This window comes from Acinonyx jubatus, chromosome A1 (assembly GCF_027475565.1).
Source record: "Acinonyx jubatus isolate Ajub_Pintada_27869175 chromosome A1, VMU_Ajub_asm_v1.0, whole genome shotgun sequence".
Classification (NCBI taxonomy): Eukaryota; Metazoa; Chordata; class Mammalia; order Carnivora; family Felidae; genus Acinonyx; species Acinonyx jubatus.
In genome coordinates this window covers 71,144,952-71,163,751 of record NC_069380.1, presented here as the reverse complement: position 1 = coordinate 71,163,751, position 18,800 = coordinate 71,144,952, and the positions used below count along the sequence as shown (strand labels likewise).

Genomic DNA, 18,800 nt, shown 5'->3' with positions numbered 1-18,800 from the left:
AGCCAGAAGGTAGAGTGGCATGTTCCCGGGTCTTCAAAGCTCATCTCTACCACACAGAGTAAGCTTCACTGTATTAGTGAACTCACAGCAGAGGCAGAAGGAAGGCAATGAACTGTTACACTCGCAGTGATTGTCTTTCCCCCGACCTGGGTAGGTATCATCTGCCCTGTCTCCCCCCCGCTTTCTGGTCTTCTTCGTCTAAGCTGCCCTCCAGACTACGCGTCTGACATGCTCAGATTTCTCCCTACATTTCCATTTCTGTTCACATTGCCCTTTTGCCTTACAGTCATTGAAACATCCCTATTACCTGCATTGCAAATTAAAACGCATTAGTGTTACATTGAAGACTCTTTATATTCTGGCTCTAAGAGCCCAGCATCTGTTCCTTCCTGGATGTGCACACTGTCCACTTGAGCCTCATCATTGTCTTCCTGTTCCTCCAAGATATCCGGCCAGTTCACATGGTTTCCCTGCCTCGAGGCCTTTCCCAGCCTCTGATGAGTCAAATCCTCCTGCTTCGTTAAAGGCTGAACTACATGACCACAGAAGAGTCTCTTAAACTTTCAGTCCTAGTATGTTCATGTGGACCGGAGGCTGCTTTCAGCATTCAATGATGTAAAGTATGTGAAAATATTTAGCACATTGTATGTACTTAACAGACATTGGTTTCCTTCTTTGTCTTCACCATGCTGGTGAAATATTTTAATCTCAGTATCATGGTTTCCAAATAGTGTGGCTTAGAGCACAAGTTGAAGATAGCGTTTTATGGTGTCACGTGGTAACTTTGGACCATTTTTGCAGTGGGTTCACTCCTTGCTACGCATCTGTGCCATCATCAGCGTTATCTCTGTCTGTATGAACACGCCCATGACATTCGAACACTACCCCCCTCTTCAGTATGTGACTTTCACTCTGGATACTTTGTTGATGTTTCTCTACACCGCGGAGATGATAGCAAAAATGCACATCCGGGGTATTGTCAAGGTGAGTGTTTTCTAACCAAAATGCACTGAGAATCTCCGCGGAGATGATAGCAAAAATGCATATCCAGGATATTGTCAAGGTGAGTGTTTTCTAACCAAAATGCATGGAGAATCTGAAGTAGTTTAATAATATTTTCCTTTTCGTCTCAGTAAAATAAAAACATCTCTTTATCCATACTGAAGTTTTTAAAAATTGGACATAACTCCAGGGGTTGGTGAAAATATGATGCCTAAGAATATTTAAAAAGTGAAATAAATTGTGTAAGATGCAAAGCCTTGGGTTATCCAGGAAGGAGCTAGATGGTCTGACTACTGGCTTCATGGCCAGAGTAGGGTTGATTCTGCCACATGCAGTTGAACCCGTGGCCTGATGCAGTGACCAGCCCACGTGTGGTTCCTGTGGATTTACAGGATGCAGAATAAATGTTACATGATGAAGTCACAGTGTGATGGTATTCAGAATGTCTTTAGTCCGAGGTGTCCTGAAGATATAAAGCGGTGAAAAGAAAGGACATGAGATGGAAAGCAAGAGTATAATAAAAGGAAGTTGTGGCATGCAATTGGCACCATTGGGAGACAAAAAATAAATAAAAAGGAAAAGAAAGAAAAAGCAAAGGAAGGAAAGTTCTGTCTGAAGATATCCCTTCTGTACCACTGACCTTCACACAGAGGATAAAACTATGTAGATGACGTCTCTAAAGTATTTGAAATTGTGCTATGTAGGGAGACAGTGGTGTGATGAAATTGCAGAATGGACAAGTAAGGGTCTGTGAGTGACAGATTTGACTCAAACCTTAGCTCTTTCCTTTACTGGCTGTACCAGCATCTCCAGTTACATAATTTTGGTAGAAAGGGGCCTTATTTTGCACAAGGATTTTAAGAATCTAATGAGATGATGCATAACATGAAGTTACGGGTCACTGCTTCTCTTTGTACATAATTCATTGTGCGTTATCCTTAAAAGAGAGGGATCACAGTCAATGCATTACTCTTTTCATTTTTAACTTTTTGAAAATCTTTTTCTTATGGAAAATTTTAAGTTTACACAAAAGTGAAGATTAGAGTTGTAGTGAATCCCTATAACTCAATATCAACAATTATCAATATTTGCCAGACTCTATTCATTTTAAAGCAAATCTGAGAAATCAGGTCATTTCAGATGTAACTCCATATGCATTGCTGATAAAATGTTTAAACCATTACCATTGTGCTATTATTGCATCTAGCAGAATTAACAATAATTTATTAATGTAGGCCAGTACCAATTCACATTCATATTTTTCCCAATTGTCTAAAATATTTCCTTTTATAATAAGATAGCTTCTTTGAATCAGGTCTCACACAGGCTCCACAAAGGATATTTGTTATATTTTTAAATCTCATTTAAGTCTCTTTAAGCCCATTAGTTCTCAACTCCACAAACCTTGCAAAAAAAATTTTTTTTTCATATCATGGATCCATTGGGAAAATGAGTCTTCTGTAGAAAGTTCTACATTCTAGATAAATGGTGAATTGCTTCCTAGTGGTTCCATTATTAGTTTCTCTATATTCCATATTCCCATAACCATTTTGACTTTGTAGACAACGATGTACATGGGCGCCTCTTTCCCCGAGTGGTCATCACAAAGTATTTTGTAAAACTTACAGATATTTGCCAATCTGATGGGTGAGATATGGAAACGCAGTGTAGTTTTAATTTGCATTTCCGTTTTGAGAATGAGGTTGAGTCTGATTGTATGCAAAGGCCGTTTTCAAGTTGTGATTATTTTTCATTCAAATTTTGGGTACTCATTGTGTTAGGAATATTAGCCCTTTGTGATGTAAATTGCATTTACTTGTCCCCAGTTATCATTATCTTTGCTCATGGTTTTTCAAGCCACACACATTTCTTCCTATCCCAAATCACGTGCTGTTTTTCCATTCTACCAAGTCTGCCCTTATGTCTTACAGGAGTGTTTTATACTTCTCCTTATATACATTTTGCACATTTTTTGTTCTATTTATGCTTTGGTGTGTTATTTCATCTTTTTCCTATCAGTATGGGGTCTTATCTTCTATTAGCTGTTGCAACTTGCTATTGTTCTTTTAAATGAAGGCTGTTATTTTATATGTTAATATTATTTCCTGCTACTTTACTAAATTTACTGAATTCTGCTTTTCCATTATTTCTTTTGGCATTTCCATATCATCAATCCTATAAAAATAAAGACAGTTTTGTCTTTTTATTTCCAATGCATATGCTTCTAATTGCTTTCGCTTACTTAATTGAGTCAGCCCAATTTTAAAAAGTATTAGAGGTGGTGAACGTAGTTGCTTAACCCCTGGCTTCTTTAGAACATCTCTAATGTTTCCTCATTAAATAATTAGAAGGATTCGAGTTTGAAGTATGTATATCTTATCAGATTAGGTGAATAAACATCAATTACAGTTTTTGACTGTTGTATCATGAATAGCTTTTAAATTTTGTTGAATGATTATTTTTCTCTTTAGCTCTTGTAATAGGGTAGATTTCCTAGTATTGAGCCATCCTTACATTTCTGGAAAAACCTGAGTGGGGTCACGGAACAGTTTAATTCCGGTTTAATGTGCAATTTATTATACTTGCTATTATTTTCCTTCTTTTAATTTTGTCTGATCTTTGTCAGGATTTGATATTAGATTTTCCGTGTGTGGGGGGAGGGGTGCACATGCACTCCTATGCTCTATCTTGAAATTGTTTTAACTTCACGAGTTTGGTACAAATCTCCTATGAAACCATCTGGTCCTAGTGCTTTTTTTTTTTTTTTTTTTTTTTTTTTTGGTGGAGCTCCTTTCTATTTCTGTTTCTTCTATGGAAATTGTTCTGTCTAGACTTGTGTGGTCTATTGGGGTCTGTTTGGTGAAGTTACTCTTTTAGGAAATTATCCACTATTTAGTTTAATTTGTTAACATAAGATTGTTTAAATAATTTTAATTTTCTCTCTTTGACTAGTACTTTCTCTGAATTTTGAATCTTTTGTTAGAGTTTCTTTAGGTTATATTGGCTAGTACTGTTTGTTTTGTTTTGTTTCATTTTGTTTTAGATTAGCCAATTGGTTTACTTAGAATTAGCTTAATCATTCTAACTCAATTTTTACTTTTGCCTTTATTTATTAATTAATTAATTTATTTTTTGCTTTTTGGTTTATTTTTTTGGTCTATTCCTAGATTTTTGAAGATGTTTTACATTGTCATTTCTTGAGATTTTTACATATGGTACTTGATTGCCTCTGGTATAAATGTGACTATGAGACTGCTTTTTCCTTCTGTGTGATCTTTTCTTTTGAATACTGAGAGTCTTTCCTTTTTTAGTAAAGCCAGTAGCTCGATGAGAATACATCTTTTGTTGACTATTATGGATATAGGTATATCACATGATATTTATTTTATTCCATCCTGTCTTGTTGTTCTTCAGGATTTCTTTTGTATTATAATTACTAGTATCACGTTTTGGTCATTTATTTCCATCATTTTCTTTCCATGTGTTTTGTTTCATTTGTTTCATTTTTATCTTTTTTTTAAATTCTGTTTCCTTTACTGTACTCCCCATCTTGTGCTCCTTCAAGTTTACTTCCCTTTCTAAAATTTTTTTTCCATTTCTTTCTAATTCTAATTATTTCCTGAACACTTTCCTGTCTTTTTTTTCATAGTGTCCTATTATTTAGACACCATTTCTGTACTTCCCTGTTTCCAGTTTTGTGGTGCTCTTGCAGCATTTATTTTTCTTAATTTCTTTTGATCATTTTGTTATATACTACTGGAGTTTTTACCTGTTTTATATGTTTATTTTTTGTGTTTCTTATATTTTATACATTATTTTACATATTTATATGTAAAACATACATCATTTTACATATTTATAAGGACTATGATCATGTATGTAGTATTATATAATCTAATCTATGATTATAATATATTCATAAGGACTTGGTCATAATCCTTTTGTTCTGTTATCTTTGTTGTTGTTGCTCTTGTGAAATGGGTAGAGTAGCTTCCATATGATTTCAGGTTGAGGATTCCCTATGCCATTGTTACCATGAAGTATAAAATATATAGCTTCTCTGTGTGGTGACCATCCCAGGTCATATCTCTACCTCCTCTGAACTGCTGGTCCTCTTGTCTAATCCTTCCTATCTTTTGTCCCTCATGTCCCTGCCCTACCCACTTTGGATTCTACTCCAGGAGATTTTATTTAGCTTGGGTCTCTGGTCTCCCTGTGAGGAGTTTTTATTAGGTACATTTGGGAGATTAGGATATTCTGTTACCTCTGATCTTTCTGCAACCCTTTGGTGGGCACTTTGTTTTTATTACTGATTTTTGTTTTGTTCTTTTATGTTATATTCACCTCCAATTTGTAGACTGCTCTATTTACATTTCTAGGAATTTTGCTATGTATTCCCAGATTCACTTAGTGAGGCTCCCCCTGAGTATTTCACTAGTATTTGTTAGTAGTTTCAGTATGAAATTCTTGGATCAGCCATAACTTCCCTGCATGCTTTCCTTCTATAGCCTCCCCAAGCTGCGATCTTAAGTAGGTGTTGATACTGTCAATAGTTTTGGTCTTTATTTTGGAATGCATTGTCACATAGCTTTATTCAAGATTATGTCCATGAATATTTTTTTCTATGCTATCTCACTTGCTTTCGTTTCTTAGGAAATTTGGGAGATTCAAAGAACTACCATTATGATCTTACCCCAATTGAAGTCAACTGCTTGACCTTTAAAGCAGTTTATTTACCATATACTTTGTGTTGGACACAGCTGCTTACTCTATGACCAAAGAAGCAAATTCTGGCTGTCTTTTTTTTTTTTTTTAAAGGAAGTGGTGGGAGGTCTGTTGAGCATATTGAGCAAATTCGGCCCTGGAAGATCAAGCTTACACAGTACACTCCAGGGAGCTCTGCACTCAGGGCAGCAATGAGCTCAGCTCAGGTCACACATCGCAGCAATCTGGTCCACATGCCACCACTGCTGACTTTGTGAACATTGCCCCAGGTTCTCTCTGTCTTTGTCCTCAGAAGTCAAGGTTCACAATTGTGAGAGTGAATATCTGATTGGCCAGGTTATATTAGGGTTTGGAGGAGAAGTCACGGGGGAAATGCAGTCTGATGCACCTGATAGTGGAGACAAAAAGGACAAGAGTGAAGCTGGAAGCTTGTCTAAAGATACATTGATTAATTCCCTGAACACTGCTCTCAAAGCGTTTGTTATTGCCTGACTTCCCGCCTTTGATTACATAGTCATAGTGGCCTTCAAAGAATTAAACTCCAAAGAGCTCACAAGTACTTTGGAGTTTGTAGTAGTTTCCTACTTCTTCTATAACTAATGACACAAATTTGATGGCTGAAAACAACAGAAATCTATTGTCTCACAGTTCTGTGAGGCCACAAGTCCAAAATCAGAATGTCAGCAGGGCCACGATCCTTCTGAAGGTTCTAGGGAAAAACCCCACCTTGCTCTTCTTCACTTTGGGTGGCTCCGGGCAGTTTTTGAGATTCCTCAGCTTGTAGCTAGCTGCATTACTCCAATCTCTGCTCCTGTCTTCGTGTGGATTTCTTCCCTCCACGTGTCTCTGTGTGTCCTCGCCTCTTCTTTTAAGGACACTAGTCGTTGGATTTAGGGCTCACTCTAATTCCGTATGACCTCATCTTAACTAATTACATTTTTGAAAGACCTTCTTTCCAGATAAGGTCACATTCTGAGGTTCTGAGTGGGTATGGCTTTGGGGGGCACACTGTTCAACTCACTGCAGAATTAGTTTCAGCTAGCCACTTGACCAGGCAGCTGCTTGCTATTGTTAGATATTGTAAGAAGCTTTGAAAAGAGTTTTCTGAAGTTTGTGGAAACTTCACAGAGTTTGTGGAAACTTCTGAGTTCTGTGGAAACTCACAGAAAATTGGGGTACACATGTAAAAGAGAAATTCAGTTTCAAGTTCAAGAATTGAACTTGAAAGGAATCCTCAAAGCCACCGCAATCTACCACCACTGCATTTACCAAGAAACCAGTAAACTCAGAGAATCACCAAGAGTCTATTGTGAGTATAGTAAGCATGGCCCCCAGGAAAGGCAACATGGCTCTAATATGTGACCCACAGCCCACCGGGAAAAGTGCTGGTTCATGGGAGCAGTGGGCACCTGCCATACCTCAACCAGTGGATTTCAGAATGATTTGAAGATTGTCTAGGTTTTCCACAAACTTGCTAGGCCAGTTATTTTAAACATTAGGTTTAGATATGTCAAGGTACTCAAAATTGGTAGCTAAACCAAGAGGTCAACTTGGAGGAAAAGTGGTCTTGTGAGGGTGGAGGAATTTTTTATGCCACTGTAACTTCATGCCCAGCACAGCCTAGCCCTGTTTTTAATTCTGTGATTCCCCAGAGGGCCTCGGATGACGCTGGCACTTGTGTATGTTGGCTATTCAGGCAATGACAATCTCTGAATATTCTGAATGGAGTACTTTGGGATTAAAATCACCATGTGTTGATTTCTTTGAGATTCCAATTTGAACGAACAAAAGCATGACATTTCCTAGAGTAAAAGTTTTGTTTCTTAAGTTATTTAATAAATTAAGCCTTGGATTTCACATCATGAAAATGACAGACATTTCACTGTCACAGTCTAATGACAAGAAGAACAGAGGTAGACTTAATATATTCATGCCAAGTGAACAGAGCGCTGAATGAACAGAGGTTTTAATAGTTCAAATATTAAAAGTCAAAGCAGTTGTTAAATAAAATATTTGCTTTATGACCAGTTTGTTTTCAAAATGCTGTTATTGAGTCATGTCCAGTGTTTTCTGACCTCCATCAATATTTGGATGATGAGCTATTGACTAAAACTAAAAATGTTTTTTTAATTTTCAGTCTGTAAGAATTAAAAATTGAAAATTAACATCAAACACAGATTTCTATTTTTCATTTAGGAATATTTGGATTAAACACAAATATAATGCAGATTTTAGTAATGCTGCATTGCTAACATTATCTTGAAGTAATCGTTACAGCTTCATATCTCATTAAAACTGGTGTTCAGTATTTAAATGCTAGCTGACATTTTGGTTAAATGTAGTTAAATAGGAAGTTTGATGTTCCTGAACCAAGCTTTAAATTTATCATCTCACTGAATTTTCACCCTTGTACCCCCCACTGCAGAAAGCCATGACTTTATTATCATTTTTGTAACACGGATTTCTGCAAACATGCATGTTATGACAGATACAGACCAAAGAGTATATTGGACTTGAGATTACATTCTTGTATTTGAAACTTAACTTACTTTCCTTTGGACATATACTCAGAAGTGGGATTGCTGGATTATAAAGTATTTCTGTTTTTAATTTTTTTTAGGAATCTCCATATTTTTTTTTTTTATAATGGCTGTACCAATTGACATTCCCTGCAACAGTACACAGGGTTCTTTTTTCTCCACGCCCTCCCCAACACTCGTTATCTCTTGTCTTTTTGGTAAATCCTAACACATATGCAATAATATTTTATTATGTTTTGATTTTAATTCTCCTGATTATTAGTGAAGTTGAGTGCCTTTTCATATACCTGCTGGCCGTGTGTATTTCTTTTTTAGAGAAACGTCTATTCTTGTCCTTTGCCCTTTTAAAATCAGGTTATTTGTTTTCCTATTGAGTTATAAACATATGTCAACAACTAAGTTGTACACCTTAAGTATATACAACTCGAAATTTTTGGATTATATGCTAAAGTTGGGAACAAATCTCAGACTTTTCATAAGACTTAGTTTTAGTGGGGTCCTGGGTGGCTCAGTTGATTGAGCATCTGACTCTTGATTTTAGCTCAGGTTAGCATCCCATGTTCGTGGGTTCAAGCCCTGCATGGAGCTCTCTGCTGTCAACACAGAGCCCACTTCGGATCCTCTGTCTCCCTCTCTCTCTGCCCCTCCCTGCTCATGATCTGCCTCTCTCTCTCAAAATAAATAAATGAACTTTAAAAAAAACACTTAATTTTAGCAAAATATCAGGTTATGGTAAATTTATGTTGTCAATTTAAATTTTATTGGCCTTGTATTTTTGTATTTATAAATTTGTTTTGGTTTTACAGTTGAGGGAGAAAGATGTAAGTATTTAAATTAGTCCATAATAAAATACATCAGCCCATATAGGGGCTGTATGATCATTTTCCAGAGGACCTCAAGTTTGAATTACTGTGCTCTCATTAATTAACCCTGCTATATTTTTAAACTTTTATTAAACACCTGTCTGCTAAAACACTTGTGTTTTCATAAAATATTTCCATGCTCTCTCTACCTTAATTCATTGGCCAATAGCACTACAGTTACCTCTCAATTTTTTAGTGACTTTACCCAGAAAATTTGCAAACATGTGCTGTGTTTGTTCACTTATAGGGCTTAACGCTTGTGTTTTTTCCGCACGTATACAGGATCATTATGAATGTATATGTGCATCTCATATTCTATTTTAAGCATCAGGTTATACTTTTGTTAATACGATTTTACATTTTTTGTAACAGAGCTGTACAAATATTTTGTTTGGAAATTGTACCATATGCACTGATTTCACCACGATATTTCTGAGGAGCAGTCAGATTTAGTTATTAAGTGATTAACACCAATATGTCATGTGTCTTCTGTTGGAAGAGTATGAGTGAGTCGGTGTACACATATGTCAGGGATTTGGGGAATTCTGGTCTTTTATTTTTGGAAGAGTGTTTTCCATGGGTAGAACTATATTCGTCCATATAAAATATTTATAGAAGCAAACCAGTGTGCCGTGCTCATCATCATATACAATGCTCTAAAATTATACCTAGCCTGCTTTGGCAATGTTATGGTACACCTAAAATTCCCACCTAATGCTTAAGAGAATGTGATCCACTAATCACCTAGTTTATAGAATCACCTGCAGCAAGCCAAATCCAGAAACTTTAGTTTTTGAAACAAAAGTACTGACACTGTGGCTTTCTAGTATTGGTCACTAGTTTTATTGACCTAGTGTTTTGCCTCATATGTTAAACTATGCATAAATATATATTCAAGATCCTAAAATTTTAAGGTGCTTAAGATAGAAGTATAATATAAATATAAGAGAGAGTTATATTGTTAATCCCAAGTACTGTTTCCAAGTTTCCATTTAATCAGTTGGCAGACGTTGATTGGACCACTTGTAATGATATCACCACTGCCCTAGGAGAAGAGACAAAGAGCAGAACTCCACTTTGTGGATCTGACTTGTAAACTACTTATGAGCACCTCTGAGTTTCTGCATCTAACCTATTCCTGCAAATATATTTCAGCATATTTGCAGAAAACAGGTGCCTGTGTTCCATCAGTTTAAATGGAAAATTAATAATGTATTACAGAAACCCCAACCAACTTCTCCAAATATCACTAAATTGTTCTCTAACACTGTATAATTCCCCCGCACATTTCTGTATAATGAACAACATCTAAAACACCTATCGCTCAGTTATTTGTACTTAAGGAATTCAGGAGTGGATGTTTTGTATGCACCAAACAAGAGTGGGGTCATGTGCTCTTATGTAAATAAGCAAAGAAATAATATGCAAAAGGACTATCTATCACATTTGATTGAATCTGTGAGGTCATCCGTTGTAAGGCGAGGCACACGTTATAGTCCCTAGGAAAGAAAAAGTGCTTCTAATTACACTTTGATTGTAAGATGTAAGATTGTAATGAATGCAATCAATTGATGCAATTGATTACAAGATACATCCTAAATTTAGAAATGTTAAACTATATTGGGGTGGAGTGGGGGGATAAGATGTCTTAAAATTGATGAAGCCAGATCAAATGACCTGAGTTTGTAGACTTTAGTCCCAGGTCCCGTGAAAAGCTAACCCTCTGAGGGAAGATGGGCAGAGGAAGATTGTGATGCACTTGACCCTTATTTGGAAGTAGAGGATCAATGCCAGGACAAGATTTAGCCCAAAAGAGCAACAGAGCTGTACCTACATTGTACCCAGACCTTCTTGAAGGATTTATGGGCAGCTTCAATGTTTCCACTGGCACACATGCCGATTCATTATAGAGACTTTCTAGTAACATAGTGATCTGGGGACAAATATTTTTGCAAATATAAATAGTGAGAATTCAGATTGAGAGACACACCTTTGTAGTTTTGCAAAAATGCTGTAATGGTATTTTGTAAAAGATATGGGGAGAGAGGGCACAAGAAATAGTGAAAAAGTTTTCTTGGGGATATTGGAGAAGTCTTGAAGAAAGAGGAACGTGAAGCCAGTGTCCTGAGTAAATGTGGTCTGTTGCAGGGGTGTTGGGGGATGGAAGTAAAGGGTCAGTAAAGGTACACGGGGGACTCAACTCTGAGAGTGACCTGATCTGCTTTGGATTTGAGTGGTTCACTCCAGAGGTGACATGCTCCGTGCACTGCAGGAGAAACTGAGGCAGGAAATCCTTCTGGCAAGAAATGTCTTCAAAAATTTTTGTTTGAGGTATGTATTATTTTAAGGATTTCACGGCTTTTATAATGTTCCTCATGCTTGAAGGTCTGCCAATTCATTGCCACTCCCAATAATTTGTTTCTAATTGCCTCACCACTAATCCCTATTCTGAGAAGCAGTCTAGCTCACCAAATCCCTGGAGGCAGAAATAAACCATTTGGGTGATAGATGTTTGTGTTGCAGAACATTCCATGTATTGCAGATTGTGAATTCTTCAGACAATCCTCATTTGTCTATTTTTCATGTGGCAATAAACATAGGTAAAAGTAACATGCATGCTCTGAGCACTGTTGAAGTGATAAATAATAAGGCTAAGACACGGTGACAGATGGGCCCTGGGAACTGGGAACAATCATGTGCTCAGGAAGCTAGACCAGTGCCTATCATTTTTGCAAAGGCAAACTGTATCCTTAGAAATGTCTTCAGATAAATGTGTTTGGTTTCTCTGCTTATTAAATACTTGCATGGCAATTTAGGTTCCTCTCTTATACTGTATAATTGATTGGCAGCCTCTGAGTATTTACCTTTGTAAAAATTGACAGACAACTCTTGAATAACTCCTCAGCCACCAGCATGCAGATTTCTGCCTCAGCATTGTCTGCTCTCCATTTTTGTGGATGGAACAGGCAAATTAAAACCTTTCTGCCATATTTGAGGTGTTAACATTTCTTGAGTACCTGTATGTTAAGCTCTGGTTACATATTCTGGAGGTAGGGAAAAGGGACAGCTTATAACTTGCGAATATTATAACTTGGGTGTTAATACAGGAGGATTTTTTGGGGGGCACCTGGGTGGCTCAGTCGGTTAAGCAACTGACTTCGGTTCAGGTCATGATCTTGCGGTTCATGGGTTTGGGCCCCTCATCGGGCTCTGTGCTGATAGCTCAGAGCCTGGAGCCTGCCTCGGGTTCTGTGTCTCCCTCTATCTCTGCCCCTCCCCCCTTGTGCTCTGTCTCTCTCTCTCTCTCTCTCTCTCTCAAAAATAAATAAAATGTAAAAAAAAAATTTTTAAAAATACAGGAGGATTTTAAAAGGACATGGACATAACCAATTATGATTAAAAGTCTTTGACAATACAAATGAAAAAAGAGACAATTTGGTAAATGTGTCAGACACAAAATGTATTATGAGATTACATTTCAAAGCATCAGGTTCAAAGTCTATGTATTAAAAGTTGTTTTAAGGGCACCTGGGTGGCTCAGTCAGTTAAGCATCTACCTTGAGCTCAGGTCAGGATCTCACGTTTTGTGAGTTCAAGCCCCAAGTTGGGCTGTCTTATCTCAGCAAAGAGCCTGCTTTGGATGCTGTGTCCCCGCCCCTCTTTCTCTACCCCTTCCCAGCTCACATTACCTCTTTTTCTCTCAAAAATAAATATTTTTAAAAAGTTGTTTTAAGCTTATGAAGCTTTAGTAATTATCAATAGTGATTAACATGATATCAATTTCTGTTCAGTCATATTTGCAACTACATTATAGTGCACAAAGTATATGCACATTGACCCAATTCCTATTTGCATGGCCTGTAGCCTCTCTTCAGTCAAACTGTATGCATCCAGGAAATACCCAAAAGCTATCTTATAATTTCATCTGTGGTCTTTCATGATCATATAGGAAAAAAGTCGTAACTTTTAGATATTAACTGGAAAGATAATAATACATCTTTCTCTCTTTGCCAGAAGTCAAAGAATCATTCCTGTTAAGGAACAATACTAATTTCAGTGAATGGATGCTTAAATGGATGCATTCATGAGGCATATGAATGGACTTCTTACTGTATGCATTGTAATCTGCAGAAACTCTGTAAGACATCATATATACGCTTATCTAATTCATTTGATATCTTCTGGTTGTCACACTCTGTGCAAGGTGCCCGAAATTGTCCAGTCACAAGGTGTTACTAATCTTCAGAAAAGACTCATTTGCAATGAGGAGAAACTATTTTTTAATGCAACACCAGGGAATATGTTTAGAAAATATTTAAGTGGAAAACTCAAACTTCAAAACTGATAAACAGGAACTGATTAACAGGAGGGAGTAAATTGTAATTCATTAAACAACCAGGTGGGAATTACAAAGGATGATTCTGGGAGTTAGACAATATGAACGTTTTTTACACGTATAGGCTGAAACGCTGCTTGCTGCATTATGTGTGAGCTAAAGCATTGATCAGGGTGGGCTGTGGTCAGATCAGAATCTGAAGGAAAAAGTTGGCACAGACTTGGGAGGATTTTTCAGGAAGATAGGACAGCATGAATAATGAACACGAAAAGAGCAAAACTTACGAGGTGGGGGGTGAGGTCTGAGTGTTGCTCGTCTTTGTATCCCAGCTCACTGTACTGCCTATTAAAGGTTTTTATATATATTAAATGCCTCTTGGTAACCTAAGCCAAAAAATAATACATAAAACTTATGCCTAGTGGACTATTTCACCACCATACCAATATACCACATCTTCTGTATCCATTCATCAGTCAGTGGACATTTGGGCTCTTTCCATAATTTGGCTATTGTAGATACTGCTATAAACATCAGGGTGCATGTATCCCTGCAAATTGGTATTTTTGTCTTCTTTGGGTAAATACCTAGTAGTATAATTGCTGGATCGGAGGGTGGCAAGGATGTGGAGAAAGTGGAGCCCTCTAACACTCTTAGTAGGAATGCAAACTGGTGCAGCCACTGTGGAAAATAGTATGGAGGTTCCTCAGAAAGTTAAAACTAGCTTAAGTTAAAAGTTAAGAACTAGCTTAAAATAGTTCTCTGTTGCATCCCATAAAATTTCAGTTTTCATTTTTGGAATTTTTTGTGTTTTTTTTAAACAATCACAACTATGCCTCATTCTTAAAATAAAGATCAAGTGATATTTTTGTCTCTTTCTGCCAACATTCCAGTAAAAAGTACATTTGTTTAATAAAAGTCAATTTGAAAATGTACACTTTTATTTTTCTTCCTAGGATATGTCAACATATATTGTATATTTAACCTTTTTTTCTAAAAATTTTTTAATATTTCTTTTTGAGAGAGAGCATGAACAGGGGAGAGGCAGAGAGAGAGGGACACAGAATCTGAAGCAGGCTCCAGACTGAGCTGTCAGCACACAGCCTGACGTGGGGCTCAGACTCACGAACTATGAGATCATGACCTGAGCTGAAGTCAGACACTTAACCGACTGAGCCACCCCGGGACCCCTGTATATTCAACATTTTTTAAAACTGAGAATGTAAATCACATAAGGGTAGGAGTTTTGTTTTTTTTTCCCACTCCTTTCATTACAGCCTTAAACACTGTCTAGATCATGAAGATATTCTATACATTGAGTGAATGAATGAACAATAAATTTGCTTAGTATATTAAGAAACTCAAGGGAATCTTCAAAGTGCAACTTTAAGTAATTTGTATTTTGTCATCCTTTTGGATATCAACTGAAATTAGGCTCAGAGAAAATTCAATTTTATATTGGCTATATTGTCTACATTTAGATTATAATTAATTCATATTTTCAGCTAACTATGCAATATACCAGGCAAACATGACTCCTATAATGAAAGATGTTTTGTAAGGTTTTGAGGGCAACTATCATATCCTTAAATTATTTCTTCTGTATGTGATGTGTATGTGTGTGTGAGCGTGTGTGCACGCACATACTCAGAACCAGTGGCTCTCTGAGGTGCTATTTTTCTCTTCTTCAGGTTTAAATCATCATATAATGATCATAACACTTAACAGGTCATTGTCCTCCTCATGACCCAGACCCCAAGACTCAGGGTTTACTTTCATACCTCTTTTGTGAATCTTCTCATGTACATGAGTTACCAAATTTGGTGGATTCTCTCACCACTGATAAAATTATTTAGGCGTTTGGGAACTAGCATTGTTTTCTTTAAACTCTCCATAGAATTAATTTTCCTGTCTTCCCCACTATGTTTATAAGTTTATTGTAAGTTATTCTATCTTACACATTAGCTGGGTGTGTACATATACACTTTTCTATGCAAGATTGTTTTGTGTGTATGTGTGTTTGTGTTTTAGTAGGCATTATACCTCCTCTTTTTTAAAAAAATTTTTAATGTTTATTTATTTTTGTGAGAGAGAGGGAGAGAGAGAGACAGAGACAGAGACAGAGTGCAAGCAAGGATGGGGTAGAAAGAGAGAGAGACATTTCAAAGAGAATCTGAAGCAGGCTCCAGGCTCTGAGCTGTCAGCACAGAACCTGACACAGGGCTCGAACTCATGAACTGCAAGATCATGACCTGAGTCAAAGTCAGATGCTTAATCAATTGAGTCACTCAGGCACCCCAGTGTTATACATCCTCTGTGTAAAGTAGATGATTCCTCCGTGTTACTAAGCTGAATTTATACTTCATCTCTGAGTCAGATAACTTTTACTAAGTGGCTTATCATACTGTTAGTTTGGTGAATAATAAAAATTATTCCTGGAAACTCCTCAAGGAATCTTTTTTGATAACTTATTTATTACTAAGGGTGGATGGTTCTGGAAATATTGTACAAATATCCTATAACACATTTCATCATTTAAAAAAAAATCTTGGCATTCTGTTCCTATTTTTATTTTCTAAGCAGGTTCAGTCAGAATTGGTAATAATAGATGTCACTGAATTCAGAATTGAGTCTCATATATTGTGATGAAACTAGTGACTTAATGGGACAGTTCTAAGAAAGAAAAGGCCTTTCTATTTAAGGTTCCAATTCTCAACTAATGGAGTTCTCTGGTTTGTTATTTGAAAGGGAAATTTTTTTTAATTCCCATTTTTTAAAAAATATTCATTCTAGTGTCAGAGTAGATTGATTATTGAAAGATGAAAGTAGTGTGTCTTTTTTATCACATATGATTCCAATTATAGTTGAAATCAATATGTATTTGATATATTTACTACTGAAGGCAAGTGTATTCTTCACTTTTAATGTAGCTCATGGTGAATTCGTGGTTAATTTCCTACTGATGGTGGTTGGTCCACAGTCTGAAAGGCCTTCATGCTGATCCCTGTGGCTCTTGGTTCTTGTAGGAAGAGAGCTGGTTGGGGGCTTAAGCTGCCTACTGAGTAGGATGGCCTCTGGTTTCTTAAATGGTAGAATCTGTGTGGCTAAGAGAAAAAATGATGATGATTTCCATTTGTGTGAACTTGAAATTTTCCATGTCTCACTCTGCAGTAACTTGTGTTTTATAAATTATTTTCTTTATATAAAAATGCTTCATTTAAAATGCTAAAGGTATTCCCTTGGAAAGTGTGTTCAGCTATGAAACAAAAATTATGGATAGCTTATACCAAATTAACATTTGGCCTTTCTTTCCACAGATTTTTTTTGAAGTTATTAATTTTGTGTGATAACTCCACATGCAATTTATTTTTAGGGGGATAGTTCCTATGTGAAAGATCGCTGGTGTGTTTTTGATGGATTTATGGTCTTCTGCCTTTGGGTTTCATTGGTATTGCAGGTAATTAAAACTTTTAAATTACAAGGGGGTATTTTCCAAAATGTGCATTGTTTTGCATTGAAATTCTCAACAAAAATAGTAACAAATATATGTCAAATGTCATAGTGTAACTTACTACAACATTATGTTATTTTAAATGTTTATGAGAAAAAAAACCATAACATTTTAATCATTGTCTGTCACATCTGTGAATGACTTTAATCAGTAATGAACATCAATATGACAGCAAATTACTTCTTACTAAAAAGGTGTAAAAATATATTTATTGAAATAAAGGACATTGAATTTAAAAATTCAAAATCCGTCTTCTATGTGACTGAATCCTCACTAAAAACAGCTGAAAAGTGTAGATACATTGGGATGAACATAAAATACTATATTCCAAATAGAAAATGCCTTACTATGAGAAATGGGGAACATACATTAAAAAGGCCTAAAGGTGGGACTTTGCCAGATAATAGAATTCATTTCCATGCATTCATTCAGGCTTGATTTTGCATTTAATTCAACGCAAGTTACCATATTCTTCATCAAAAAATTTAGAATAACACAAATTCACGTCCATCCCGCAAAGTCATCATAACGCTTATTGAAGATCTCTCCTTATTTTTGTAAAGCTCGCCTCTCCAACAGTCTGATTTCATCCTGCATATTAATGTGTTCTTTTCCATTTAATAGCTATTCTGTGATTGACAGACGTTCTCTAATTATCATTTTGCCTCTGTTTAGTAAATGGTACAATTCCTTTTTATTTTTTATAGTAATTTTAACCCTTTCTCCACTACCTCATGTTCTAGATATTTTAAAAGTTCCACCAAAGAACGTTTATTATTATTATTAGTGAAGACGACTTAGCGTACTTGCTCGGTATCCTAAGTTGGCATTTGTTTTTGTAATAAAAACTGTGCGTTGATGAATTACATGGGAAATTACTAAGAGCAGTGGCATTTACATTAGTTTATGTATTCATTTTCTCTAGAGGTAGCTGTAGCGTCCAGGTGGACTCCAAAGAAAATCCGTTTCAGCGGAAGAAAATGCAGGGCCAAGCCCAGAGTGCTGGGTGAACCTCCTGATACCATCTGTGTTTGCTGTGACTTCAGACAATGCTAAGGGAAGCCCTGAGCTTGTTTATTGACCTCTTAATTTACAGGTATTTGAAATTGCTGATATAGTTGACCAGATGTCACCTTGGGGCATGTTGCGGATCCCACGGCCGCTAATTATGATTCGGGCATTCCGGATTTATTTCCGATTTGAACTACCAAGGACCAGAATTACAAACATTTTAAAGTAAGCACTGTTTTTATAGATGTTAAGGAGGAAAGTCTATGACATTTTTGTAAGTTTTACCTACTTTCCCCCCCCCCCCCCAGGCGATCAGGAGAACAAATATGGAGCGTTTCGATTTTCCTACTTTTCTTTCTACTTCTTTATGGAATTTTAGGAGTTCAGATGTTTGGAACATTTACCTATCACTGTGTAGTAAATGACACGAAACCAGGGTAAGTGTATCTACTAACTGCATTTTAATCTAGGTTATTAACAAGAAAGTTTCTGCAATTCTTATGAGAAAAATCTGTGTCTAAATTGAACAAAACAGTATTTATGGGCTCTGTTCTATATTCTCTGCTTCCTCAAAAATTTTTTGTCTGATTTTTTAACATAAGTATTCAAGACAAGCCAGACTGAAAAATGTAAGCCTGTGGGCAGGAAGACTAAGCAGATTCCAAGTGTGCATTTGGAGGTTTTCCTCGGAGTGACAGAAAGAGGAGCGTGCTGCCATAATACCATCTGAGTATTTTCATCTCTTATTTAAATAAGATGGAAATGAGAAGTGGTGTAACTACTTGGAAAAACAGTTGGGCAGTTTCTTAGAAAGT

At 36.5% G+C, this 18,800-nt stretch overlaps 1 protein-coding gene across 7 annotated transcripts in view; it reads left to right on the top strand.

The window, feature by feature from the left end:
- NALCN (sodium leak channel, non-selective) overlaps positions 1-18,800 on the top strand; it is a 316,716-nt gene that overhangs the window by 18,687 nt on the left and 279,229 nt on the right. For 4 of the 7 annotated variants that reach the window (XM_053217633.1, XM_027065180.2, XM_053217628.1 and 1 more), the window contains 4 exons: positions 802-984; positions 16,837-16,920; positions 18,071-18,210; positions 18,294-18,422. In XM_053217633.1, coding sequence (XP_053073608.1) covers positions 802-984; positions 16,837-16,920; positions 18,071-18,210; positions 18,294-18,422 — 536 coding nt within the window. Of the gene's footprint in view, positions 1-801; positions 985-16,836; positions 16,921-18,070; positions 18,211-18,293; positions 18,423-18,800 lie in introns of those variants that run through there. The other 3 variants (XM_053217644.1, XM_053217652.1, XM_053217654.1) reach the window with 3 other exon arrangements.